This window comes from Leucopleurus acutus (assembly GCF_964270905.1).
Source record: "Leucopleurus acutus genome assembly, chromosome: 7".
NCBI lineage: Eukaryota > Metazoa > Chordata > Mammalia > Artiodactyla > Delphinidae > Leucopleurus > Leucopleurus acutus.
In genome coordinates this window covers 7615813-7642581 of record NC_139150.1, presented here as the reverse complement: position 1 = coordinate 7642581, position 26769 = coordinate 7615813, and the positions used below count along the sequence as shown (strand labels likewise).

The window sequence follows — 26769 nt, the reverse complement described above, 5'->3', positions numbered from 1 at the left end:
TTTCCTCCCTCCCTCTCCGTCTCTCTCTCTCCCTCCCTCCCTCCTTCCTCCCCTCCTGTCCTTCTGCAATCACTCGGTTAGTACCTGCCCTGCATGAGATACTGGCAGTACAAGGCCTCTCCCCTCCCAACCCAGGGCTGACTCTAGTGGACTTTCTCCTACTCAGAGATGAGGGTTCAATACAGCTGCCAAGAGGGGAAAGCCTGGGAGGGGGCCAATGGGGGTTGAGATCTAAGCCAGGGGCTGCACTGTCATGGGTCCCCCTTTCATGAGAGCTCAGTCCCTTTCTAATAGAGTATTTTACTGCTCATTTCACTAAATCCTCTCAATGACCCTAAAAGGCAGGAATTGTTATTATTAACCCAAGTTCCAGATGAGAAAACTAAGGCTGGGAGAGAAGAAGGGACTTGCCACAGCTGGCAAGTAAGAAAGCCAGGATTGGCCCACAGGCACGATGACCCCAGTCCACGCACGCCCTTAACCACCAAGGTGAATGGGCTTTGCCCCCCATCTCCCCTCACCACCTGCCCCATCTTGCAGGAACGTCTACAAGGATTATCGGCAGCTGGAACTGGCCTGCGAGACACAGGAGGAGGTGGATAGCTGGAAGGCCTCCTTCCTGAGAGCTGGCGTGTACCCCGAGCGTGTTGGGGTGAGTGGCAGGGGAGGTAGGGGAGGGGCAAGCTGCTTAAAATAAGGGGCTCCGGGGGAAGCCATCCACAGTGATGCCAAGCCATTCCATATTTTCCGGCTCTTATTGGGCTCAGAAATAGCAGGGATCCTCCCCCTACCTGCTCTGGGGTGGGATCAGAGTAAACCCTTCCTCCCATCCTTCTCCAGTGCAGTTTTACATGACTCTTTGTCTGACACAGATGGCATTTCCGACATCCCTTTCATATGAGCATGCTTTCTTCTGACTGCCTTCACTTTTCTACCCTCTTTCACTGTGACAATGTCTAGAGTTGCCTTACAGTTGGGGTGCAGTGCCCTGGGTTTACTCAGTCCCTCCTCTTTTCCTGTGTGTGTCTGCTACGGCTGTGCTCGCTGGTGGCGGCGGCGATGATGGCAATGCTGGTGTGGTGACCTCTATGGCTTTGGTGTGGGCCTCCCAGGACAAAGAGAAAGTGAGTGTGTCCCTCTCTCATCTTCTGCCAGGCATCTCTAGCCTGGCGACAGATCTGGCCAGGCCTTTAGAATCAGGAAGGGTCCTTGGAGATGTCCTTTCCTAATTTATGGACTGGGAAAGTAAGGCAAATTCTAGGTACTAGAGTCAGAGCCAAGATAAGGCTGAATGAGGGTTTGGGGTCCTGAGAGGCACTGGGGTGGACAGAGCCCAGAGACCCAGAGCTATGGGGGAGCTGGTGTCTTTGTGTACAGGCCAGTTGCTTCTCTCTGTATCTTAGCGTTCCAGGCATCCTTGAAGGGGCTGGGACCCTGGGGATGCCTGGAACCTGGCTTTGAGGTCCTAGCCATCCTGATGCCCTGTCCTCAATGGCAGGCCAGTGAGACGGAGGAGAATGGCTCAGACAGCTTCATGCACTCCATGGACCCACAGCTGGAGCGGCAGGTGGAGACCATCCGGAACTTGGTGGACTCATACATGGCCATCGTCAACAAGACTGTCCGGGACCTCATGCCTAAGACCATCATGCACCTCATGATCAACAATGTGGGTGCACCACCGCGTGGGGGGCGGGTGCTCTCGTGGGACCAGGGAGGCAGGTGGCCAGGTTGGCCTGGAGTAGGCACGGGCTAGTCATGTGGGACCAAGTCTGGGGAGGGAGGCATGGGTCCACGCCAGAGGTATCCAATAGAAATGTAATGTGAGCTTCATATATTATTTTGTAGATTCACATAACCAAGTTGTTCCAAGCATGCTTAAATGCTTTCCAGGAGGGGCTAGGAATATGCATCTTTTGAGAACTCCCAGACCATGTTTTGAGATCTCCCACACCATGTTTTGAGATACACACCCCACGGAACCACTTCCACCCATGGCTTAGTGAAAAAGCATGGCCTGAAGGGAATTAGAACTGTGTTGGAATCCTGGCTGTGCCTCAACCCTGTGTGACTTAGAGCAAATGAACTACCCTCTCTGAGCCTCTGTTTTCTTATATGTAAAATATGGATAATGATAGAGTTGAGGATTAAATGAATATAAAGTGCATAACAACACAGTGCCTGGCATGTAGTAGGTGCTCAACATAAATTTAGATGATGAATAAATGAGACACAGGCCTACGGCATAAAAAACCTCAGCATCTCTCCACAAATGTTCCAGAGCCTGGCCCAGGTAACATCTGGGAATTTTTAAGGAGAACATTAACCCATGCCCTACACACAGACACTCACATTTCACCCGATCCAGGCACACATTCACACCTGCTACTCAAGGGCTCAGAAAATTTTAAACTGTCGTCTTCCTTATTTTGGTCCACTGGAGCATACAAGTCTTTGGAAAGTGTGTAACTACCCCATTTTACAGATGAGGAAACTGAGGCTGAAATAAGCTGAGTAACCAGGTGTCCTGGTGCATAATAGGCCCTGAGTGTTCTCCTAGATCTATGACCTTGAACAGTTCACTTTTCTTCTCTGGACCATCTGAGAAAAAGGGCAAGCGGGGAGGCGGGGAAGCAAGGGAGATCTCTGAGTTTAGGCAGTGGCAGAGCCCCATCCCCGAGCTAGTAGGGCCCGGCGGGGAGGGCAAATTGGTACAGGCGTCAGGTCCCAGCCCTCTCCTCTCTTTGCCCGCCCGCAGACCAAGGAATTCATCTTCTCGGAGCTGCTGGCCAACCTGTACTCGTGCGGGGACCAGAACACACTGATGGAGGAGTCGGCCGAGCAGGCGCAGCGGCGCGACGAGATGCTGCGCATGTACCACGCACTGAAAGAGGCGCTCAGCATCATCGGCGACATCAACACGACCACTGTCAGCACGCCCATGCCCCCGCCCGTGGACGACTCCTGGCTGCAGGTGCAGAGCGTACCGGCTGGACGCAGGTACCAGGGCCGGCTCCCACGGCCCCAAAGCCCCCCAGCCCGGGGCCCGCTGGAGGAGGGCCGAGACCGGGCAGTGACGCGACGGCGTCACCGGGATAGCTCCCACCTGGAGCGAGGGGCGGGGCTTATCGCGGGGCGGGGCTTATCGCGGGGCGGGGCTTGCCGTGGAGAGCTGGCTGCTGGGAGGGGTGGAGCTGGAACATTGGAGCCTCTGGGGGCGGGCTTAAACTCCGGCGAAAACCTAAGGCGCGGAGGGGCGGAGCTTGCGCGCATGGGCATGACCGGCACCCAGCTGGGGGCGGGGCCTCACGGTGGGGCGGAGCCGCTCATCTCTCTCCCCTCCTTGTCCTTCGCTCCCTGTCGCCCGCAGGTCACCCACGTCCAGCCCCACACCGCAGCGCCGAGCCCCCGCGGTGCCCCCAGCCCGGCCCGGGTCGCGGGGCCCTGCTCCTGGGCCTCCGCCTGCTGGGTCCGCCCTAGGGGGGGCGCCCCCCGTGCCCTCCAGGCCGGGGGCTTCCCCTGACCCCTTCGGTCCTCCCCCCCAGGTGCCCTCGCGCCCCAACCGCGCCCCGCCCGGGGTCCCCAGGTGAGTAGGGGCTGAAAGCGGCGGCAGAGACCGCCGGGCGGGCGTGGCCGGGAGGGAGGTGGGGCCGGATTCCGGAGCATCGGCCCAGGTCGCCAGAGCCGGCCCTCTCTGTCCGGGTCACTCGGACCGTGGGTGCCAGAGCCACCGGGGGTGTGGCCGAGGGCTGGCGGAGCCTGCCCCCAGGGAGCGCTGAGTTCCGCAGGTGGTCGTTTCTGGGGAGGGGGCCGTGGGGCTCATCCCACCTGCCCTCTTCTTTCCAGCACTTGCATGGCGCTTCCCTCCTTTTTCACTCTCTCTCTCTCCCACGCGTTGCCTCCCTTCTCCTTTCCCCTTCTAGCCGCTCTCCTCCGTTCTCCATTCCGTCCTCTACTTCTGTCTCCCAGCTCCTAGTGAGCCTACCTCAGGTCTGAGGATCTGAACCCAAATCCTCTCTGGATGGGTAGATTTTATTCACTTACACTCAGGGCTACCCTGGTGCCCGCACTTCCCAGTCCTGACTCTTTGGACCTGTCCCCGAGGGTTGTGACTGTGTGACCAGCAAGGTGTGTGATGTGTGTGTGGGCGTGCACACGGATGTGAGAGTGTAAGAATGGCACCCAGGCATGCGGTAGGATGTGGAGCAGCTGGGAAAGGGGCCTGGGAGCCATGGGACAGCCTGATGGCTTCCTTCCTTCCCCTTGCCTCTGGCCCTAGCTGGCCTGGACCAACGTGGTGGGTGTGCGGGCAGGAGTGGAGGCTGCCCCATTCCCAGAAATCTCCAGGGAAAAGGGTTCTACTTCATCCCTTGCCTTTGCCTTCTTGATCCATGACCCTCTTTCAAGGAAGCTCACTCTGATATTTAACTCAGTCTGCCCTGTTTCCACTGGCCGTGTTCTCTGAGGAAGAACACATCAGACCAATAATATCCATTTATGTTTCCAGATGGCTGGAGGGTAGGGCCATGGGTCTAACCTCCATGAACCTACAGTGAAGCAGAGATGGGGCTTGCTCTATGGTTACCTGACGGCCAAGGCAGATGGGGTAACGCAGGCAGCGTGGTGTCGGTCAGGGGCACTGGACTGGAGTGGGCCTTTAGGCGAGTCACTTTCCCTTCCAGGGCCTCAGTTTCCCTTCCACCAAATGATATTTAACATTCTGCCTTTCTCCCAGGGTTGGTGTGGGGATCAGGGGAGGCAGTGGCTATAGGGATGCCACATTAACTGCAAAAGTGGCTATAGGAACTATTTGCTAACTTCCAATGTGAGTTCAGATTCTTAAGGGTATTTGACATGCCCAGGCCTGTGCTGAGGTGTGACATGAGAACTGTAAGGTCTGGTACCTGCTCCGCTCTAGTCTGGCTGACACATGGGAAGTCACAGCCTCAGAGGAGAGAGCAGTCTGGGGAGCTTCAAGGCAGCTTGACTTCGGTGAGATCCCAGGGTTGATGGAGATAAGGCTCAGGTGGTGAGGAGTCAGGAGGGCGTTTGGGTAAGGAGCAGCACGTGGGCAAAAGTTGAGTGTGGAATGCGTTGAGAGCTGCTGGCCAGAGCAGAGTGCAGGTAGAATGAGGAAGAATAAGAAGAGGTTGCCCTGGGGACTTCCCTGGAGGTTCCAGTGGTTAAGATTCTGCACTGCCACTGCCGGGGGCACGGGTTCGATCCCTAGTCAGGGAGCTAAGATCCTGCATGGCGCGCAGCACGGCCAAAAAAAAGAAAAACAAATTTGCCCTGGGTAAGGTGGGGCAGGTAGGAGAACCTTCAAAGTCCACAGAAGAGGTTGACTTGGGACTCAGTGCTGTGAGCAGCAGGGAGCCATGGAAGGCTCTTGGGTGGAGACATGACAGCTGGACCCTAAGAAAGCAAGACCTGTCCCTTCTGGAGCAATGCAGGTGGCCCTCTGAGCACGCCAGGCACGAGTGTGCAGGGAGCTGGTGCAAATGCCTCCTGTGTGGGGGCGAGCTTCTGTGTTGTGACTCCGCCCCCGCGTGTGCTTCAGTGTGCCAAGTGGCTGCATGCCCCAGATCCATGCTGCACGTGCCGGCCAGCGAGGTTGCTGGGCGTTGGGGGGTGGGGTGTATGCGTGTTGTTTGTGGGCATGTGTGTCAGCGTGTGCATGCGGGGCCGTGGGGCCTCACCGCATGTGTGTGCACGCCCGGGCGTGTGCGTGTGCGTGTCCCCCCACCCCCAGGCCTGACCCGTCTGTGAGCGTGAACTGCCACGTTGATTTCGTGCTGTCTTTCAGAATCACTATCAGTGACCCCTGAGGAGCGTCAGCCACGGTAGGTACAGGCCTCTCCACCTGCTGCATGAACCGGTGTGTCTGCCCCCTGCCGCACCAGCTCCACACTGCAGGGCGAACCTGGGACCTCAGAGGCAGGCCCCCTCCCTCTCCCTTCTGCAGCTCCAGACTTATTCTTTCCTCTTTCTGTCCTCGCTGCCAGCTGGCTCTCTCACCTCCCTTCTCAGCGAGCCTCGGGACTCAGTGCCACTGCCCAAGACCTCCATGGCTGAGCCTGGGGAGGTCTTGGGACAGGCTCCGCACCCAAGCAGGCAAAGCTGGGTGCTCTCTGGAGGCGTCAGAAAGAGCGCAGAGCTCATGGTTCGTGGTGTTAGGGGCAGGGAGCTTGGCTGGACTCAGGCACCCAGAGGCCTTGGCGTCTCACCCTGGGGTGCGATCTCACCCTGGGGTGCCACACTCATTCCCCGATCTGAGCCCTGCTGCGGGGGCAGGGCAGCCAGCTCCCAGCCTGGGAGCTCTGGAAACCGAATCCACGATAGGGCAGAGGAAGTCAAAGTCCCACCTCCTTTATCAAGCCAGCAAGCGAGCAGCAGCTGGGGGTGAAGGCTCTGGTTATTTGATGATTTGGGAAAGCCTGAGTGTCCCCCCCACCATCAGCCCAGAGCACAGCTCACAGGCCAGGCAGGTCACACCGCCCCTTCCCCTGCCTCCGTGGTACTGTCACTCCTGCTGGTGCAGGACTGAAGGCAGCGTCCTCAGCCCCAGGTGGAGCACCATAGCCGGCCCGCAGGCTCATCCACCTGGGCCTGTTGCTCCTAGGGGTGACCTCCACTTTTCCGCTAAGGGGATGACGGTGTCTGCGGACCTGGGCAAGCCAGCTTCTCTGAGTTCCGCCCCAGCTGGGCCCCAAACTCGCCCAGCGAACCTGCCTGCCACTCCGCGCCTGCGCTGACTCTTGCTCTTCTGCTTTTCCCCAGCAGGAAGGGCCCAGCCTCACCTACGCGACCTGCGGCCCCCCGACCAGCTGAGGCTCCCCTCTTAGACTTATAAGCCTGTGGCCACTGGCATCCGGCCGCCTGCCCTCCCTGCCTCCCCAGGGTCCCTTTAGAGGACTCGTGGGCTTTCTGCCCACCCAGAGGGGCCTCTAGCACTCCCTCCAGCCATTCTGTTAGCTTTGCCCTCCTGGTTCAAACAGTGTTCTTTCTCGTGTGTTTCTCCATCAGGCCTGGTGGCTGTCGCCTGGGGCTCACGGCCCCATACTCCCTGAGGCTAGGGATGGCCCTGCGCCAGTGGGTTGAAAGACAGGGGGCCAGAGAAGAGGGAAGCCAGAGGGGGCCGAGCACGTGTCTGGAGCTGTGGGTGCACTGCCTGGTGGTGTGTGAGAGTCTAGCGTGTGTGGAGGGGTGGGCGCTGCCCCAGCCTTTACCCCAGACCCCCGTGAGGCTCTGGCCCCTGCCCATCTCCTGCCCTTCTACCTTCCCTTTCTCGTCTCTCTTCTCTATTCCAGAACCCTTGCCCACACCTGGGTCTTCTGCCCCTCCCCTCCTCTCCCCTGACTGCCGGGCTAGGCTGCCCTTGCCTTACCAGCTCTCTCCCCCTTTTCTCTCTCCTGTTCTCTCTTTGCTTTCTCTCCAACTGCCAGCCGATCGGGTCAGGCAAGTCCATCCCGACCTGAGAGCCCCAGGCCCCCCTTCGACCTCTAACCAGATCCCTCCTATTCCTCGGAGACCTCCCTTTCCAAGCCTGCCTGGACAGCTGTTCTGTGACTTGACAGTGGCTACCCGGCCCCAGAGCTTCCCCTTCATCTGTGACTTAGTCTGTTGTAGTGGTGAGCTGACACATCCAGGCGTGACATTGGTGAAACTTGTGCCCCTCTGTGGTCTTGCTCCTGCCCAGTTCTATAAATATCTATAAATACTCATATATATATATATATATACACACATATATATATATATATACATACACACACACACACATATATGGCCAAGCCTCACCTCTAGTGTCGGGAATCAATCACCATGCTGTCCTTGAGGAGTCTTGTGGCCCAACTACAAGGGAACGCTGTCACCCTGACATCCCCCTCCAAAGCGTGCCACCTCCGATGAGCCCCCGTCGTACGCAGCCTGTGGACAGCCAGCCCCCTCTGCCGCCCTCCCGTCCCTACCCCCCCCGAACACGGGGGTGCCGTACTGGCAGCTGTGTGGTTCTCTGACCACTACCGGTCTTGCTGTCTCTTGGCTGAGAATAAAACCCATTTCTGGATGATGGGGAACAGCGTGTCCTCTGTGGCCTGTGTTCTCTGTGGCACTCAGGGAGAGGTAAAGGTTTAAACATTGGGGTGAGGGATGGGGAAGGGCCCAGCTATTGCTAGGGTGCTGTAAGATGTGGAGAAAAAAGCCGCATCCTCTCCGAGGCCTACTGGGAAAGCACCTGGAGTCAGCTGATACTCGTCCTGTGAAACCTGCTCTGGCCACTAGGGGGCGCGGAGGGAGGACCGTGAGGTGCTGGCCAGGCAGGCACTGTGGAAGGACAGGGAGAACAGGCCACCAGAGGGGCAGGGCGATGGAATGGAAAACACCTGGACCACAAGTCAGCACTCAGGGTGCTGTGGCACCCTGCTTTCCCTCCCTGGGATTAGATCTGACTTCTGAGTCTCTCCGTCATTAAGGCAGGACTGCCCCGAGAGCCCCACGGCGGTCCCCCGGGAACCCCCAGTCTTCACCAGGCAGCATGCAGGTGACAGGCCTTGGAAGATCTCTTAACAGCCCGGTTGGATGTGCTCAGACACACTGGGGACCAGCACAACCAGAAGCTTGCCCTCTGCTGGCAGGACCCACTCCCTGTTCAGTGCTCACGGCACAGGACCCAGCGACAGAAGAAAAAGGAACACGCAAGAACAAGCAGTATGGCTAAATTCATTTATTCTGAAATAAAAAGTGAAACAGGAGTCGAATCACCCGGGCACAAACCCGTCCCCGCCTCCACCTTCTCTCTCCGACCTACACTATCAATAAATAATTTTCCCCAGCCCCAAATATTTAATAGAAGGTCCTCCCCATTTACCAGCGCCAACCTCCAATGTGATACAGGGGGCTTCCATACCTCCAGAATATACAAAATGTTACACAGTTACAGTATAAACACTGGGGAGGGAGCCCACCCCGCCACCAGCTTATGTCCTTGCCTGGCCTCGGTTTGCCCAACCTGCCCAAGGCCTGTGAGAGTGCTGCCCAGTTGTCTGGCTGGGCAAGGGGGAGGGGGGGCACTTGTGCCCCAAAGTGCCTCTAAATGGAGGACTGCTTGGTGGGGGTGAGGAGACCAGCAGGGAGCCCCTGCTCCCCAAGAACGGCAGCCTCTTAAATAAACTACCTTTACTGAGCCTCCGGCTCTTTGTTTTTCTGGAACTATTAATAGCCCAGAGATCAAGACACAGCCCTGGCCAAGATGGCAAGGGGTCTGCACCTATTTGTCTCCCCCCATTAGACAGGGGGCTATACCCCTTTTCAGGGGTTTTTTTAGGGATGAAGGGGTGCCAGGAAGGAGGGACGGGGCAGCAGGTACGGACAGGGGCAGAGCGCCCCAGCCCCAGGTCTCCGGTCTTTGCCCGCTAGTGTCAGGCAGTTAGACCACCAAGATCTTCACTTCATCGTTGTCGTCAGTCTCGTAGAAGAAGGGGACGCAGGTGCTGCTACCCAAGACTGGGCACTCCTGGGGGTTCTGGATCTCGCGCAGCAGTTGCATGATCTGCTGCGCAGTGGGGTTCTCAGGGGTCGTCTGGCCCCGCAGGGCTTCCCCCTGGGTGGGGTCCACGTTGTCCTTGAGGCTCACCTCGCGGAGACCTTTGTAGAGAGAGAGAGAGGCAGGGCTCGGAGTGGTGTGCCAGCTCTCCCCTGCCCGCCCGCCAGTCCTCCCCGAGGGCGCTACTCACCACCGTGGTCGGCAGCACCAGGCTCCTGCGGGGCTGGGGGCGCTGTAGTGGGCTCACCAGCAGGGTTCTGGGCAGCCAGGAACTTGCCATACCATTCATTTCGCTCGCCCACCAGGCGTAATACCAGTTCCCGGAGCTCCAGCAGCTTCACCTGGAGGGACAGGCGCTCAGCACCCGCACCCCACCCCACCCCGCCCACAGAGACGGTCACAAGGACCCCTACCTTCATTTCCTCCTTGTCCTGAGCCAGGCGGCTGATGTACTCCTCCTTCTCCTGGTGCCGCGCCTTCAGCACCGCCCTCTGACTCTGATAAAGGGCGATGTACTCTCCTGCGGGGCGGGGAGGGCGAACAGGGCTCAGGTGCGGGGCTGCCGCGATCCAGCCCTCGGCCCCCTGCCCCGGGCCCCCGCCTCTCCACTCACCAATAGTGTCTGTTTCTCCGGACAGCTGGATACAGCGATGCTCCAGCTCCTCTACCCGCTCCTTCAGATCCACTTTCTCCTGCATGAGCGCTGTGAAACGGCCCTGAAGCCACAACAGCAGGTCAGGGCTCGGCAGCGATCTGACCGCAGGCCCCCACCCTTCCTGGACCCCACTGGGGGCGACCCACTCACCTGCAGCTTGTCCATGGCCACCTGGAGGGCCTGGTGGGTCTCCGCAGGCACACTGTCCCCCCCGATCCCGGAGGCTGGGGCCTCCTTCTCCGCCCCGTCCTGGGCCGCGGCTGCCAGGTGAGCCAGGCGCTGGCAGCGCAGCTTTTCCTCCTTCAGCTGCCCGCGCAGCCGGGCCTGCTCTTCCTCAGCACTGGCTAAGGCCGAGTTAAAAAATGCCACCTGCGGGCAAGAGGTGTGCGCATGCTTTTGTGGGGGATACTGAGGACCAGCGAGGGGCGGCGGGCGGAGGGATGCTCCTCCTCTCGGGGTCTTTGTGGGCATGCCTGTGGTTCAAGGATGACATGGCATCTGACTATGGCTCCCAGGGGAGCTTGGGGGTCCACAGAAGTCAGAGGGAGGGAAACCACAAAGAGTGTCTGAGAGGAAGCACAGGAGGAGGTAGGAAGTAAGACAGGCAAGGAGTAGGAGGTCAGCTCACCAGCAGCTCTCGGCTGTCGAGCTCCTCCGGCACGCTCAGCTTCGGCCGGGGGGCCTCCTCATCCTTCTCCTCACCGTCTGGTCCACCTCCTGCTGGGGACACATGGAGGGGCCTCAGACAACCCGACAAGGCAGGGCGAGCAGGCCGGGAAGAGAGCGTGCCGCCCAGCTCTGCCCCTCACCTCACTCGCTGCAGGAAGAGGATTCGCTGTCCTAAAGGTCTCTTCTAACTCAATTCCACGCTGCTAAAAGTCCCCCTGCTCCTCAGGCTGGGTGTTCTCCCTGCGGGCCGTCCTACTTACCTTCCCCAGGCATAGCCATGAGGTTCAGCTGGGCTTGTAGCTGCCGGTTCTGCTGGTTGGCTGTTTCCAGGCGCTCCTAAGAGGCCAGGAAAGAAAGTGAGGAGGGACACAGGTTGCAGGCTTTCCCGTCAGGGGCCCAGCACTCCGACGCCCTCACCTGGGTCTCCTGTAACTCCTGGTGGGCCATCTGGACCGCCACCTTGCCCTGGACTTCCTCGTGCTGCAGCTGGTCCATGAGCTGCGTCTGCAGCAGCGCCTGCTTTTGCAGCCCCGCCTTCTCAGAGGCCAGCTGCTGATAGGCAGCCACGTACTGCTGCAGGTGGCTCAGGTACTGGTCCCGCTGCTGCTGCAGATCCTGAGCCTCCTGGCTCTTCACCTCCACCTGCGGGAAGACCCTGGGGGTGAGGACAGGCTGTGGCTCGCTTCCGCAGTCGGAGCCCATAGACTGGGGAGGTTGGGCACAGACCCCTCTGCCTGAGGCAGGCACCGCGAGGCTCTGCTGGCTGCCCAGAGCCCCATGCCGCCTTCACCCAGCCCTCATAGCAAGCTTCTTTCTATCTTAACTTGAGGCCGCAGACAGGTGGAAAAGTAGAGCTCCAGCCAACATCTGTGAGGTGCACACTGAACGCCTAAGGCTTTACATGCATGATTCTCTAATCTCCAACACCTCTAGGAGGAAAATGATAACCTCCTTTTTTTTTTCTTTTCTATTTTTTTGGTAGCTCCACACCACCACGCAAGATCTTAGTTCCCCAACCAGGGATCAAACCCGCACCACCTGCAGTGGAGTCTCAACCACTGGACCGCCAGGGAAGTCCCGCTAACCTTTTAAGATAAGGAAACTGAGGCTTAGAGATGCGAGGGCTGAATCCAGGGCTGAACCCAAGGAGCTGGCCACCGTACACACTCTCTTCCCCTCTAATTAGGGGCTCGATGCCTCTAGCGGGGACAATGACCTATGGCCCAGGGCTACTCAACTCTGAAAATCAGAGGCCAGGGGGCAACAAGCAGTCACAGGCTCTGAAGGACTCTGGGGTCACCTGTCCTGGTCCCAGGTCCCTGGCTCCCCAGAGGCTGGTGCCTATCTCCTGGCCCTCCCGCTGGGGCAGGGCTTACCGTCTCCTTCAGCTCTCCTAGCCTCCCCTGCAGCTGCTCCAGCTCCTTGGCCAGCTCCTTCTTGATGTGCTGCTCCGAATGCAGCGCGCTGGTTATCTCCATGTTCTCGTTGGACTGCACAGAGAGAAGCAATCAGCGGCCACCCAATGCAGCTGGAGACCCCAGAACTTGGTGTCTGCCACCCACAGCTCAGGGAAGGGTGGAGGCAGGTAGGAAAATCTGCCCCTTCCCCCCATAACCCTCCGAGCAGGGCTCTCCGACTCACAGCGTGCCTTCGTGGGCACCATTTCACAAAAGGTCCATATCACCCATTTTACAGGTGCGAAAACCAAGGCCCCAGACAGGTTAAGTGCCTCGCCCCGCCCCCAGAGGACTTGGCCAGGGAGGAGGGCAGGCTGGCCGCGAAGGGCTGCGCACCAGCCTGACGAATCCATTCTGCAGTTCAGCCAGCTGCTCCTTGAGCTCGCGGTTCTGGAACAGCGCGCGGCTGATGGTGGTGCGGTCGCTCTGCATGCTCTCTAGAATCTGCCTGCGCTCCTCGGCCTGCTGCCCCCAGCACTCGGCCGCCCGCTCCAGCTCCAGCAGCCGCTGCTCCTGTTCCTGATTCAGGCGACTCAGATTTTCGTTGTCCTTCACCTGAGCCTGCAGCTGCTGTGCCAGGCTCTGCAGTTCCTTCTGTAGCTGTTCGGCCTCCGCCTGCAGCCGTTGTTCTACCTCCGAGGGCCCGGCTGGGGGCTCCTGAGGCGGAGGCACAGCTGAGAAAGGGAGCACACCGTCAGGGCCTCTCGCCTCTGCAGTCTCCAAAAACCGGTTTTGTTTTGTTTTTTTTTTTTTTTTTGGCCACACCAGTGCGACATGAGGGATCTTATTTTCCCAACCAGGGATCGAACCCGTGCCCCCATGCAGCAGAAGCACAGAGCCTCAACCACTGGACCGCCAGGGAAGTCCCTCCAAAACACCCTCTTCTTGGTCCACAGCTCCTGATTCAGCCTCCTTGCCCCAAATCTTGGCTTCCTGGCTCAATCTTTCAAGACACGTTCAGACAGAGTTCCTCACATCTTTATGCTCAAGACCACAGTGGGCACTTCACCCCTTTTTTGCAGATGGGGACCCTGAGGCGCAGGGAAACTGCAAGACTTGCCAACTCCTGGGACAGACCTCTTTCCCTTGGCCACGGTGCCCTTCCACCCACTCACCTCCATTCTCAGCCGCCCTCACCAGCGCCGACACAACCCTGCTCCCGGATCCCCTGGCCCTGGCTTACCCATCTCGGTCCTCAGTTTGGCCAAACTGGTCTCCAGCTCCCGCACCTGACTCATGCTGCACTCCTTTTCTTCCCTCAACTTGCCCATCTGCCCAAAGCATGGGTGGGGAGGTGGGGGGAGAGCACAGGAGAAGGTCAAGTCCGGGCGACCACCTCCCTCTCCACCCCCACCCTCTAGATACACACTTCCACCTCTGGCTGCACACAGCAAGTGTCGTGATTCCTATTTCACAGATGCCCAGGTGGCCTGTCTAAGGAGGGGGGTAGAAGGTCACCTCTCACCTGCTCCAGCATCTGCTGCATCTTCTGCTGCCAAACGGCGTTCTCTTCTTTCATATTCACCACATACTGGTCTCTCTCTGCCTGCAGCTGCTTCAGAGAATCCTTCAGCTGCGAGAGTGGGCACAGAAGTTACCACGGGCTGTCTGGGGCCTCACCTGCTCCCGGTCACCTGGGGTCATCGTCCTCCCGCACCCCTCTCCCTGCACAATCTCACCCGCTCCACGTGGGTCTCCAGCTGTGCCTGCTCGTTCAGGGCCTGCTGTAACTGCTGGCTGCTGTCAGCGGTAGGTTGACTAGAAAACTGGATGGTGAAAAATGAGGTTGGATCTGGGAAGCCCAGGCTGCCCCACGCAATGCCCCCCAAAGGTCAACGTACAACTCAGGGTTGTCCTCGTGTTATTAGAACCAGGTCCACAGGCTTTATTTTTACTAAATACTCATGGCTCCCCAACCACCCCAATCCAGTGTGTATCCTTCTCGACCCTTCTCCATACACACGCAAACACGTTTAATTAACGCACGGTGCAGTTGTGCTGTCACGGGGTGTATCATATATGGTTCTGCACCTTAATTTCACTTTGCTGCAAACAAGATATACTTAATTTCTGTAATGGTTACATAGTAGTCCAATAAATGAACATGGCATACTTTAACCGTACCCTTACTGAGGGCAGGAAGGCAGAGAATCACTGTGCATGCAGGAAAACTAAAGAGGAGGCTCTCTGAGACCTGAGCGCCCTGTCTACCTGGAGGCTTGGCCCCGAGAGGAAGGGAGCGGACTCTCGGGCTAGCCTTGTAACTGTCATCCATAAAACAATGGTTTTCAACCAGGATGCTTTAAAAATAAAACTAAAAAAGGCCTATCCCTGAGCTTCTGATTCCAGAGGTCTGGGCAAGGCCCCAGTTTTTCTCCTATCTCTAGAGGAGTCTATGGCAGGACCAGAACGAGGATCCAAATGTTCTGGCTCCTGGCCGGAGGCCACCCACAGTGACCCTAAGAGGCCCGGGCCCCGCCAGGTGGGGCCCACACTCCCTGGGGCTCCAGGCCCACCTGCCGCAGCAGCAGCTCGGACATCTCCACCTTCTTCTGCAGCTCCTCCATCCCCAGCTGCATGGCCGCCTTCTCTTTCGCCATGACCCGCAGCTTCTCCTCCAGCTCCGAGGTCTGCTGCTTCAGGTCCTCGTTGCTTTTGCTGTGACCGGCGGTAGTGGAGGGAGGCGTGAGTAAAGAACAGAAAGGGTCACTCCGGTGACCAACCCACTACCTTTGCCACAGAACCACAGAACAGTTGCTTTGGAAGGGACCCCAGGATCAAGAGTCACAAGTGGCAGGCCACAGAGAGGACATGAGTGGCCTGAGGCCACAGCAGGAGTCGGTGGCACAGCTGGGACAGCAGAGCCTGGCTCTGCATGCATGCGAAGCTGTACCAGCTCCTCACCCGCTCCCTCGGCTCCTCCCCACTTCCCAGCCCTCCCCCACTATCCCTATCCTACTTGTTCTTGTATAAGTCCAGCCTGAGGGCATCTCGCTCTTTGGTTAATTCTTTGTTGTACTGCAAACACAGAGAGGCGAGGTCAGGAGAAGGGAGGTGGAAGATGCAGACTAACAGCAGCAACAGGACGACTCCCAGCAACACATCCTCACCTGGTGTCAGGCTTTATATTTTTTCAAAGCACTTCCAAGCTCACGTTCTCATTTGGTTTTAATAAGAACTCGGGAAGGGTGGAAAAGGCAGGTGGAGAGCTCTAACTCACGGCGGGCTCACAGGCCCAGGGACAGCAGGTAACACTGCCATCATTCTCACTGCTATCAGCCCCATGTCTGAACCTTTCCTGAACACTCTCTCAGCCAACATTCCCATTTCAAGCTCACAATCACCCTGGGAGGCAGTTACTACCCCCATTTTACGGGTGAACGACACGGAGCGTTAGAGGTTAAGTGGCTCGCCTAACATCACTTAGAGCTGGGACTCTTGAACCATGTTCTCTCCCCGGGGCGGGAGCACAGATATGATGCGGGGATTAAATTGTATTGTAATCTCTTGTTCATTTTTTGAATGGATGATACACTCACACAGCCCCTAACTCAGAAGGTGCCGAAGTGCCACGTCTCGCAGCCATCCTGTTCCTGTCCCCTGGGCTTTTATGAATCCTTTCCCACCTGTCTTATACGTATTTCACACACGTACTTCTCTCTCTCTTAGTGCGGTAACGGATAAAAATACTGTTCTGAACCTTCACAGCCCGAACACCTAGCACTTGGGCCAGAGCCCGCTGCCAGTAAAGGGCAAGGCTGGCGCTCTGGCTGTGGGCTCTGCATCCAGCGCTCGCTCTAGACAGCACTCTCCCCTCCCCCAACAACTCGCCATAGCAACCAACTCGCGCCGGGTTGCTTCTCACAATCACACAACTTTAAAGCAGCAACACAGGGCCAGTGCTGCCTTCTGGGCAGCAAGTCACTCCATGCTGCCGAAGGGACCTTTAGGCTCACCCCACCCACGTACCACCTCCAGCGGATGGGCAGACTGCTGGGCTCACCCTATCGGCCTGCTTCTGCTGCGTGGAGACGGCAGACAGCGTCCGTTCCAGCTCTCCCACACGCTGCCTGGATGACCGCAGGCAATTAGCAAGGTCCTCCAACTCTTCTGAAATGACAGCATGAGAAGGGAAGCCCAAAGAAGGAATCCCGCTGAAGGCCAGCCAGTGCGCCCCTCGGGCCGAGGGGTCAAAGGGTGCCTAGATTCCCACCTGCTTTCTGCCTGGCTGCCTGTTGGGTGTGAGCCAGAGCTGTCTGTAATTCCGTCTTCTCAGACACCAGAATCCCTATGGTCTGGATGTGGACCTTTGGGAGAAAGGGCAAACAAGTGCTAAAAGCAGAAAAGCAATGTTTCCTGGGGGCCGTGAGGGACCCTGGTTCAGCCCACTCACCTGCAGCTGTTCTCTCAGAGCCCCTTGTTCCTTCACGAGCTTCTTCTCAAATTCCTTCTTCTCCTGCAGGAAAAGAGAAGAAACAGCTCTTACTGGTAGGCAGAGGTGAAATAGCAAAGGATATAGCCCCCAGAATGTCATCACTGGCCCAGGACAGGCCCAGCGATGAGAACAGATAATTGGCCACCCCGGGAGTAGGGGATGGGCGGGGAGGGGCAGGGGGTAGGCCCCCTCTTTCTCCAGGCTGCCAGCAGGCAAGAGGAGAATGGGCCTCTACATCTGACTCCTCCCCCAAACCCATCAGCCACGGGAGGAGCAGACAAAGAAATCGCGTTACTTTTTCCAGTCGATCCAAAGTTTCCTGTTTCTCTTGTTTCTGTGGGGAGAGTCATAGGAAGGTGACTGAGATTGTCCCCCTTTCTCACGATCCTCAGACCAAGGAGGAGGGACGGGCAGGGGCCAGGAATGGGTTAGAAAGGGAGAGTTCATGGGGACATAAATGGATGAACGCTTCTCAAGCTAAGAGACTTTGGGTCTTGGGAAGTTTTAATCACGGCTACAGTAGTGAGAGTCTGGATCTGATTCCCTTGAAGGGACAATGACATAAACCTCTAGAAATGGAGTCTGAGAAGGTCAGACCACCCTCTGCCAGCTCACAATATGGAAGGGGGCATTCATTCACTCAAGGAATGTTTCCTGAGCACACACTGCAGGCCAGGTTCTGTTCTTAAGAGCAAAGATATGGGAACGAAAAGGACCTTTAAATCTCTGATTTTTTGAGCTTAAAGGAACCTCGGACACCCTCTAATCCTACCTCCTCAGGAAACTAAAGCCCAGAGAGGACAGCTGACTTGTCCAAGGTCCAAGTCGGAACAAATCAGGGGCTGAGTCAGGGCTGGGACACAGCGGTCAAGCTAGTGCTCCCCCTACAGGCAACAGCCCCAGGGCAAGCGTGGGGAGGACTCAAGCGGGGGTCTCTGGAGAACAGAGTAGGCAAAGAGGGCAGCCACAGAGAGAGCCATGCTGCGTGCCGTGCTCCGGGGTCCCTCCAGCTGAGACCTAGGCCCCCCTGCACCCCATTCTCCCTTGGCACCGGGGTCCCCAGCCCCTTTCTTCAGAGCCCCAAGGTGAGACTGGGGCCCCAGACTGGCAGCGTGGAATCCGGGGACAACGCTGGACTCTTACCAATTGCTCTATCTTGCTACTGAGTTGTTTGTTTGTTAGATTGCTGGAGTCCATGGCTACTGATAGTTCTTGGTACCGGCTCTGAGGCACATGCAGAGAGGAAGAGGAGGACTTGGAGGAGGGGTGGGGGAGGCAGAGAGAGCGATCACTAGGGTTGGGGGGTGTCTGGGCTGTGTCAGCTGGTAGTGGGGCACCCAGCCCCCGCTGTGGGAGGAGGGAGGTGGGGGCAGGTGGGGGCTGGCCTGCAGGGTCACCGGGCCACGGTGCAGGCCCCCTTACCTCCAGATTCTTTATGTCAGTACAGGATGCTAGACCCTCCCCGTTGATGTAAGATGGAGACTAGGAGAGATGAAAGGGTTCACATGGAAACGTGATCTATCCCCCTCAAGGCCTAAGCCCTCCAACATCTTCCCCATCAACTGGCAACATTTCCTTTTCTGCCTAACTTGCCACCCGCCCCTTAACCCCTTCCTGTGCCAATTTCTCCTTGTTCTTAATTCCCCCTTGTCCCCCCCTCCCAAGCAGCTCTCATCTACAGGATAAAATGATGTAACCAATCTCATGATCCAACCCCTTCATTTGGACAGCGTCAAAGAGGAGACTCAGGGCTTCCCTGGTGGCACAGTGGTTAAGAATCCACCTGCTAATGCAGGCGACACGGGTTCGAGCCCTGGTCTGGGAGGATCCCACATGCCGCGGAGCAGCTAAGCCCGTGTGCCACGACTACTGAGCCTGCACTCTGGAGCCCGCGAGCCACAACTACTGAGGCCCGCACGCCTAGTGCCCGTGCTCTGCAACAAGAAGACAGCGCAATGAGAAGCCTGCGCACCACAACGAAGAGTGGCCCCCGCTCGCCACAACTAGAGAAAGCCTGCGTGCAGCAACAAAGACCCAATGCAGCCACAAACAAACAAATAAATGAATAAATTTATAAAAAAAAAAAAAAAAGAGACTCAGAGAAGTAATGACTAGCTAAACATCATCTAGCCAAGCTGCCTGGTCCCAGGACCTTCCCTTCCTCTTGGGAACCTCTGTCTCGGTTTCTTTCCGTCATATTTTCCTTCCCTCTCTAGCCCACTCCGGGCTCCAATTTTGGGGGTGGTACCTCGGACACAAGACCGTTGAGCTGCTGAGATAGCTGTCGCAGGCTCTCAGTGGATGAGAAAGATCTGAGGATGAACACAGCAGTCAGGGGTGCAGGAGGCTCGATGGGAAAGAGGGGGTCACGGGCAGTGGCCTAGGGATTGCTGGCCCCGCGGGAGACACTCACGTGCTTTCGTCAACGGGACTAGGATCATTGTCAGCATCACGGTTCTGTTTGGAAAGAAACGTATGAATCGGTCATTCAGTTTCCAGTAAGAACCACCCATGGCGCCAAGCTCATTCCAACCGCTTTCCGTCTGCCCACACCTCAAGGAGAACCTGCTCTTGGCCTCCCCCACCCCAGTCCTCAGGAAGGGCGCCTCGCTCTAGGAGCCAAGCTACCTGAAGAAAGGGGAAGAGGCTCCACGGTAGGTCCAGTCCTCCAGGAAGGAGGAGGGGGTGAGCACAGAGTGGGGCAGCAGGCCAAGGGGGAAGAGGCACGAACCTGAGTTGATGCCATGCTAGTGACACGGGGGGGACTAGCACAGGGGGAAGGGACACCGCCAGGTGACACGGTGTCATCAGCAGACGGTGTAACAGGAGCGGCGCGGTCTTTGGGCGCCTGTCACAGAACAGAGCAGGGGGTTAGGGGGCCACGCAGGGCAAAAGTCGTCTCACTGCCATGAATGGAGGGGTGCAGAGCGGGTAGGACAGGTGTTGCTGCAGTCAGAGTGACAGTCACACATGCTGGGAGCCACTCTGGGGGGTGGCTACGGCTCGCCCAGACCTCGGGCCAGTCTGCAGCCTTCCGGGACTGCACAGCCTCCTTCGAGAACACGAGGGCCTTGTTCTCCCTGGAGCTCAGCTCCCTGGCTGACCTACGGCAGCTACAGCAGGTGGAAGGAAGGTGTGCCAAGTCAGGGAGAAGCAAGGCCCTGCTCTTCCAGAAAGCCAGTCTGTGCCCAGAGGGCCCCTCACCCGGGGCCCCACGCTGGGCAGAGGGTGGCAGTGATGAAGGAGCAGAGCGATCTGCCTCTTTCTTCTTGTTCTCCCTTCCTTCCTTCCCTCCTTCCTGCAACTACTGGTGTGTCTCCATGACTCAGGCCTTTGCTGGGAAAGAAGCTGCCCAACGAGAAGGCTCTCCCTGCTCTTACAGGTAAAAAGAAAACCATGGCCACTACCCATCCCAACCTCCTGGCTCCAAAACACCTACCCAACCAAGAAACAGCTGAGAAACCAGAGGTAAGACGTCTACGCTTTGACTCCTGTCATCCTGGAGAACAAACGTGGGATTGAGGGCCAGGAGCCACGGAGAAGTTCTCTCTTGGCCCAAATGGATCCACTTGCTTGACCAGAGCCCCACTCGGCCTCTCTCCAGGCTCAGGCCTGACACTTAGTCCAAGCCTCTGGCTCGAGGGATCTAATGTTCAATAGGTGAGATGGGGAAGAGGGCTGATAAGCCAAAGCTTGACGAGGGAAGCGCACCGGGGAGCCAAGGCCTGGCCAACGAAGCTGAGTCTGGAAGGAAGAGGCTGCACCTCTCTTGGGGGAAAGGGCTGCCTGCTCTCTGGAGCCTCAGCCCTGGCCTCTGAAAACCCAAATCTACTGCCCTCCTTAGAGCAAGCAGCACAGAGCCTGGGGAGCTGAAGATGAATCAAGCTGTTTGCTTGGTGACTGTCCACGCTGTGGCCTTTGACGCCAGAACCTGGTGTTGCCTTGTCAACCTGGACTACTGAATCTAATAGGTAAGAGCGGGGGTTCAGCAGCTGGCTAGGCATGAGACTTTGGGGGAGGGGAGCACACTCTTAGCCACGGGCCCTGGCGAGCCCTGGGTCCCTCCTGGCCTCTTGGGTGCCCACGGATCCCTAGCATTAGAAACAAGAAAGCTCAGAAGGGGAAAAAAGTCTTTTTCTGAGGACTTAAATATACTTAATATGACAATTTTGTGAGCAACCAAGTTAGTTCATAATTTTGAGTCATATGGCTAAGTATGGAATTTTAAAAAACATTGTCCACTCCCCTCCAATGTCCCATCCCATTAAAAAAAAAAACCTTTTTTTTCTATCCACTAGTCCTCAGTTCTGGAAATGTCATCAGCTCTGCCCAGGATACTGCAATCACAGGCCTGCACTACTAGAGCAGAAAACTTAAGTGAGAAACAATTATTGATACAGAGAGAATTTTAAAACGACAAGAAGGGAATATGGGGATCTGCGTCTTCATTTCCAGGACAGCAGAAGGATGCGGGCCCAGGGTCTTAGAACAAGAGTACAGATGCACAGCTTTGGGACTCCTGCAGGCCTGCGCTCCCCTCCCCGTGCCACCCAGCATCTCCTCTGAGTCAACAAGGTGAGTCACAGCACCTGGACAGACCCGACGGACTGGGCATGAGCAGTCCTGATGATTGAAAGACTCTCTAACCCCAGCCAACAGTTCCCCGTCCCAGCCCCTCTCCCCGTGCCCATCTCCAGCAGGACCTGGCCCCCTTCCAGCCCTACTCCTCTAGCCTGACAGATGTCCCCCGAGGAAGTTAATTAAGGAGGAAGTGACAACATCATGTCCGGAGGAGGTCATCTCCTAGTCCAGGGGCACCCCAGGCTCCCCGCCTTTCTGGAAAGTACTCTGCGAGCTCATAATCCTGGCTGTTACCTGTATTACACCCTCTGCCTGGGACTCCCATTTCCCCTACTCTCAATGTGGATGACTGCTACCCACCTCTAATCTTCAAACCGGCCTCAAATGCCACACCCTCCAGCCTCGAGTCCATTTAGAACGAACCTCTGCCTTGTCGAGCATTTGGAATGTTGCCATTTTCCAAATGTTTCTTTCATCTGTTTTCTACAGCCCCTAGCAACATGCCTCTGCTCTCAAGAGCCCACTGAATATGGTTAAATGTCCAGTTAATTTTTTTTATTTATTTTTTTTTTTTGCGGTATGCGGGCCTCTCACTGCTGTGGCCTCTCCCGTTGCGGAGCACAGGCTCCGGACGCGCAGGCCCAGCGGCCATGGCTCACGGGCCCAGCCGCTCCGCGGCACGTGGGATCCTCCCGGACCGGGGCACGAACCCACATCCCCTGCATCGGCAGGCGGACTCTCAACCACTGCACCACACCGCCCTGTCCAGTTAATTTTTAAAAGAGAATAGGGGCAGAATGTCCTGACCACTCATGTGTCTGGTTAACCTCACATCCCTTACAGATAGCTCCACTGAAAAAAATAACCTCAATCCTTGTAACTATAATGCAAACTCCTTTTCTCTTAACCCTACATTCCCTACTGCCAAACCTAAATGAACTGATCAACTCAAAAAAAAAAATCACAAACTACTTTGTGGTCTATTGGTCTTTTGGGGTCAGATGCCCAGGGGCCAAGACTTGAAGGTTTGGTTTTATTTAACCTCTCCTAGTTTGATAGCACCACGGACATTCAAACTGGAGGCTCAAAGAGCCCAAATCCCACACACCAGCTCTGGAAGCTATTCCCAAGTTACCTTTAACCTCCAAGGAGCATCTCACCTTCTCCAAGACGATAAAAGATGGGGGGGTCAGGGGGGAACCCAATCAACCAAGCAGGTGAAAAGCAGACATGAACAGGCCCAGGGTTAATGACAGCAACATAAAATAAGCCAGAGGCCAAGTATCCCCCAAACCAGAGAAGCCTCAGGGCATGCAGAGCTGGGAGGGAGCAAGCCAGAGAGGGGGTCTCGGCACTGCCTCACCTTCCACTTGTCCAATGGGGGGATCGCTACCCCATTGGAGCGGTTAAGGTCGGACACCAGCACCTTCAGAATGTCCTGAATCTACAGGAGGCGAAAAGGGAAAAACAAGGGCAGGGAGAGAAAGAGAAAAGTGGCTTAGAGAGGCAAGAGAGTCAGGGAAGGAAGAAGAGATGGGTTCAGGGCAATGGAATGCTGGAGAAGACAGAAAGGGATCAATACCACAGCCTGTGCCATTATCCAAACAGCCACTTGCTGCCTTGCCAGAGGCAGAAATCAAGGTAAACAGATGGAAAAGTCCCCGGAACAATGCAGTCACATAGCTCCTTAGGCCAACAGTGCAGCTCTTAATAGCTTCTTAGATCCTCAGGCCCAGACTTTTAAAAACCAGACTTCAGAACAAGGGTCCGCTTGAACAAAGTGGGCTACAGCTAAAAAATAAGTCTGAAAGACAAGGATCTGATCCAACAGTGTCATCTTACAGATGAGGAAACTGAGGCCCAGGGGAAGAAGTGATCTTCTTGAAGTCACCCAGCAAGCTGGTGGCAAAGATGGCCTTGAAACTCAGATGATCTCCTAATCCAAGGGACTAGGGACTCTCCTCACCACACCCTGGGGTTCTGTTGGTGCCTCTAAATGGAGAGCCTGAGGACAAGAGGCTGTTCTCACTGCCTGGCTTCCCACTGAGGACGGGGCTGAGGAAGATCACCAGAGCAGTAAGTCAAATAGCAACTACTCCTGACTGAATGTTTACTCTGCACCAGGCCCTGTATTAGGGGATTGTTATAAAAACAACAACAATCTCATTTAAACTTCATAAGTGTAAGACAGTATTACCCCAGTTTTACCAATGTGGAACCAGAGACCCAACGAGCTTAAACAATTTGCCCAAAACCATATCCCCAACAGAGGGAGAGGTAGAATTCAAACCCAAACTTCTTAGCCAATATCTGACATTTCTTCCACAATCTTAACCACTGCCCTCTCCTGCTGTCCCTTGAGCAGCCCATCCCCGGAAGGTGGCAAGACTCACATCCTCAGGTGAGGGACAACCACCCGAAGTGGTTTTCTCCGGGCTACTGCCATTCTTGATCTTTCTTTTTTTCTTAGCTGCTGCAGGAACACCAGGGCTGTTCTTCTGCTGATACTCCCTTAACTGCAAAAAGGAAAAGCAGTGAGGCTCATGAGACCTATAAGCCCCCTATATTCACATCCTCCTTTACAGTTTACAGGAAGCAGAGGTGGAAAAGTAAACATTTAATCAGACATCAGGGTCCTTTCTTACACCTCTTTTAGAGCTGCACACCACTGCCTCTCAAACTTTTACATCAGTGTATCCTAATGGCAGAAGGCAGTGAAGGCACACACCCCTAGTGAATCTGGGAACGTAACAGAAAGAGGACAACCCAAACACCATTTCAGAGAGAAGTCTATTATAATCTTACAAATCTATGCAAACGTCATCCCTAAGCACATTAATATAAAAGGCTTTTTCTCTCTCAAGAGAATCAAGCAAAACTGATGCTCCAGTCCCATGTTTATCCTGTGGCACTCAGGGCAACCCATGTTGAGATGATGATTTGGGAAAGAGTCCCAGCTGTGAAGTTCAGTTTCACGCGATCTGTTCCACAGAGGATAAGCAGATCTCACTCCAAAGGAGCACTGAATGACGGGCATTCTGGTCTCAGAATCATAGCGAATTAGAATGTAAGGTAGAAGATTCAGATTAAAACTGTGAAAGTCTCTCTGCATAGAAACCTGGGAAAAAACCAAACTAAACAAAGCACATTCTCCCCACTGCCACCCAGAGATATTGTCAATGTTTCGAGATCACTGGCTTTTTACGCTATCGACACCAAAGGATGGGGTACAGTCTAGAGTGAGGGAGCCTGAAACCCAGGTGGGACCTAGGTCCCATAGTCCCAAGTCCCCTTCAAGCTAGAAATTTGTGCTGCGACCAGAGAATCCGGAAAGAATGTGAAAACACAGGGGGACTGGGTAGTAAGATCAAACACCGGGCTCGTGGCGGTAATGACAGTTCAGAGGGGGATTATGACGTAACTACTTTCCACTCCTCCCTACCGATGCCCGAGTCGCCGTTCAGCGGTGGGGGAGGGGAACGCAAGGCCAGGACCGAGGTCCTTGAGACCGGGAGCCCAGGGAACCCAGGAGGTCCGGTTCTGGGCGGCAGGAGGCGAGGGCCGAGCCTGGTGCGGGAAGCCCCCGGGGTCACCGGCCCAAAGTCACCCCGGGGTGACGAGCGAGGGCGGGGGCTGGGCTGCCGGGGGGCGGGACTGGCTGAGAATACTTTTGGAGGGGGACGCCAAGGGGCGCCGAGAGGCTCGCCCCGTGTGCCTCGAAGGCAGCAGACTCTGGCCATGGCCCGGCCGTCGGAGGGGTCTCGGGCTGGGTCAGGGAGCCGCGACCCCGCACGTTTTACCTTTTTCTTGGCCGCAGCCAATTTGCTCTGTCGGGTTTCTTCCGACATCCCGGGACGGGGCGGGGGAAAGGGGGGGGGCCACATCAGCACGATCCCGGCAAGCACTGCGGAACTGCTTCCGGCAGCCACAGCGCCGCTGTGAGACGGAGCCAAAAGAGGCGGGACCAGGGCGTTACTAGGCCGCAGCGGTTTGAGCAGAGCCTCAAATCCCTAATCCTATTAGTCGATGAGAAAGTTGAAAGGGAAAGAGGCGTGGCTAAACCACAGTTTACCAGGAGGGACGGGGGAAGGCCTAATAAAGACTGCGTGCGCAGCCGCTCTCCTTGTCCACCTGGTCGACGAACGGCGGGGAAGGGCGGGGCCGGATCTCGCAGCGTGCTTACGTAGCTATAGCTCTGGGGAGTTTCGGTGTGCGTCAGAGAACTGCGAATACCGGGCGGACCTGAGGGGCCGCTTCTCCGCACCCGCCCTGGACCCTCCGGCACTGCAGAGCTCCCCGAGTCAGGGGCCCCGGACCGCAGGGCTGAGGAGGTGGGCGAGGAGCGGACAGCAGGGGGAAAGCACATCTCCTCCCAGTCACTTTTCCTGACTCCCCGAAGCTCTGCCCCAGACTTTTCTCTCCCCAGAGATCGCCTCCAGAGACCACCCCCCCCTTCCCCTGCTCCACATCAGAATCTCTCCTTCCTCCAGGATCCCTACCCCGATCCCGGGAGCGTTATCTACCCTCTTCCCAACCGGATCCAGTCCCGGTCTCTGTACTTCACAGCAGTTCCTCCTCTCACACCCTCACAGTACCCCTTTCCTCCCAAAGCGGCCTCTAGGTCCAATCAGCCTTTTTCCCTCGGATTCCTCTACAGGACTCAAGCAGGACTTTCCAAAAGTTGCCGCGGGGCTTTCCGATCCCCTGTGAGTATGCTTGTGCCCCCTTCCTTGCCCTCCACCCTGCACCCCACTGCTGCTCCCAGCCCTCCTCTCCGTCCCCAGCAGCAGCTGACCCACCCCCAGTCCTCTTCAAGGTCTTCCCCCAGCTGACCTCATTCTGCTGAGAAACTCTAGGTCATTCCTCAGTCCTTCCCCATCTTTTCCTCCTGCCCACCAAGCTTCAAAGAAGAAACAGCGTCCTGTACTTTGTCAGTGGTACCCCCAGGCTCTCCAAATGGGCTCTGTCTCTCATCCTTCCTGACAGCACCACAAGTGGCTGGCTGGTTTTGTTCTTTTCACACCACTATCCCTCCCTCACCCATTCTACCCACATGGAAACCACTCCGTTTTCCTCAAATACGTGTACTCTCTCCTGCCTTAGGGCATTTCTGTACACTGTCTGGAATACTTTTTCTTCCAGCTTTTTGCCAAACTGATGCCTACTCATCCTTTAAAGTTGAGCTTCCTCAGAGAAGTCTTAGGCCCACTTCGGGCTCAGGCCAATAGCTTTGTTAGCCACTCCCCTAGAACACTGTACTTCAACTTCAAAGCGCTTTTCAGACTGGTAGTTAGTTGATTGGTTATTTGTCATTCACTCATTCAGTTTGACGAATTCATTCGAAATAGTGCTTACTATGTGCCAGGTACTGTTGTAGACACAGGGCAATCAGCGGTGAATAAAACAGAGTCCCTGCCGTCATGGTGTT

The 26769-nt window shown here is 56.4% G+C and overlaps 2 protein-coding genes across 13 annotated transcripts in view; one reads left to right on the top strand and one right to left on the bottom strand.

The window, feature by feature from the left end:
- The window catches only part of DNM1 (dynamin 1), a gene marked incomplete at both ends in the record, with an annotated part of 44264 nt that extends 36758 nt beyond the window's left edge, over window positions 1-7506 (top strand). For 2 of the 10 annotated variants that reach the window (XM_082843356.1, XM_082843357.1), the window contains 6 exons: window positions 541-652; window positions 1113-1124; window positions 1499-1669; window positions 2759-3000; window positions 3371-3586; window positions 7446-7506. In XM_082843356.1, coding sequence (XP_082699482.1) covers window positions 541-652; window positions 1113-1124; window positions 1499-1669; window positions 2759-3000; window positions 3371-3586; window positions 7446-7506 — 814 coding nt within the window. Of the gene's footprint in view, window positions 1-540; window positions 653-1112; window positions 1133-1498; window positions 1670-2758; window positions 3001-3370; window positions 3587-5806; window positions 5829-6780; window positions 6854-7445 lie in introns of those variants that run through there. The other 8 variants (XM_082843354.1, XM_082843355.1, XM_082843353.1 and 5 more) reach the window with 5 other exon arrangements.
- A 1224-nt stretch (window positions 7507-8730) lies between these two features.
- On the bottom strand, window positions 8731-26268 carry GOLGA2 (golgin A2). 3 transcript variants are annotated; one of them, XM_082843434.1, is made up of 28 exons: window positions 26175-26268; window positions 25142-25277; window positions 23735-23857; window positions 22705-22785; window positions 19492-19608; window positions 19174-19217; window positions 19009-19072; window positions 18183-18242; window positions 17904-17984; window positions 17056-17094; window positions 16719-16781; window positions 16539-16632; window positions 16329-16435; window positions 15285-15343; window positions 14842-14983; window positions 14005-14091; window positions 13791-13898; window positions 13509-13596; window positions 12662-12999; window positions 12245-12358; window positions 11286-11510; window positions 11129-11204; window positions 10828-10919; window positions 10350-10568; window positions 10158-10260; window positions 9958-10064; window positions 9735-9885; window positions 8731-9645 (listed from the first exon to the last, which is right to left on the bottom strand). In XM_082843434.1, exons 1-28 carry the CDS (start codon window positions 26177-26179, stop codon window positions 9428-9430), a joined length of 3141 nt encoding a protein of 1046 aa, XP_082699560.1. In that variant the 5' UTR covers window positions 26180-26268; the 3' UTR covers window positions 8731-9427. The 3 variants fall into 3 exon arrangements, with proteins under 3 accessions (XP_082699560.1, XP_082699561.1, XP_082699562.1); XM_082843435.1 differs by having other exon boundaries at window positions 10828-10916; XM_082843436.1 differs by lacking the exon at window positions 22705-22785.
- Window positions 26269-26769: the final 501 nt, after the last annotated feature.

Bases quoted from the DNA above. Each gene is read 5' to 3' on its own strand.
- GOLGA2 (XM_082843434.1), bottom strand. The intron at 23,858-25,141 runs GTAAAACGTGCG...TCCTTTTTGCAG, and splicing joins TGGCTGCGGCCAAGAAAAAG to TTAAGGGAGTATCAGCAGAA. The intron at 11,205-11,285 runs GTGAGGGCGTCG...CTGGCCTCTTAG, and splicing joins AGGAGTTACAGGAGACCCAG to GAGCGCCTGGAAACAGCCAA.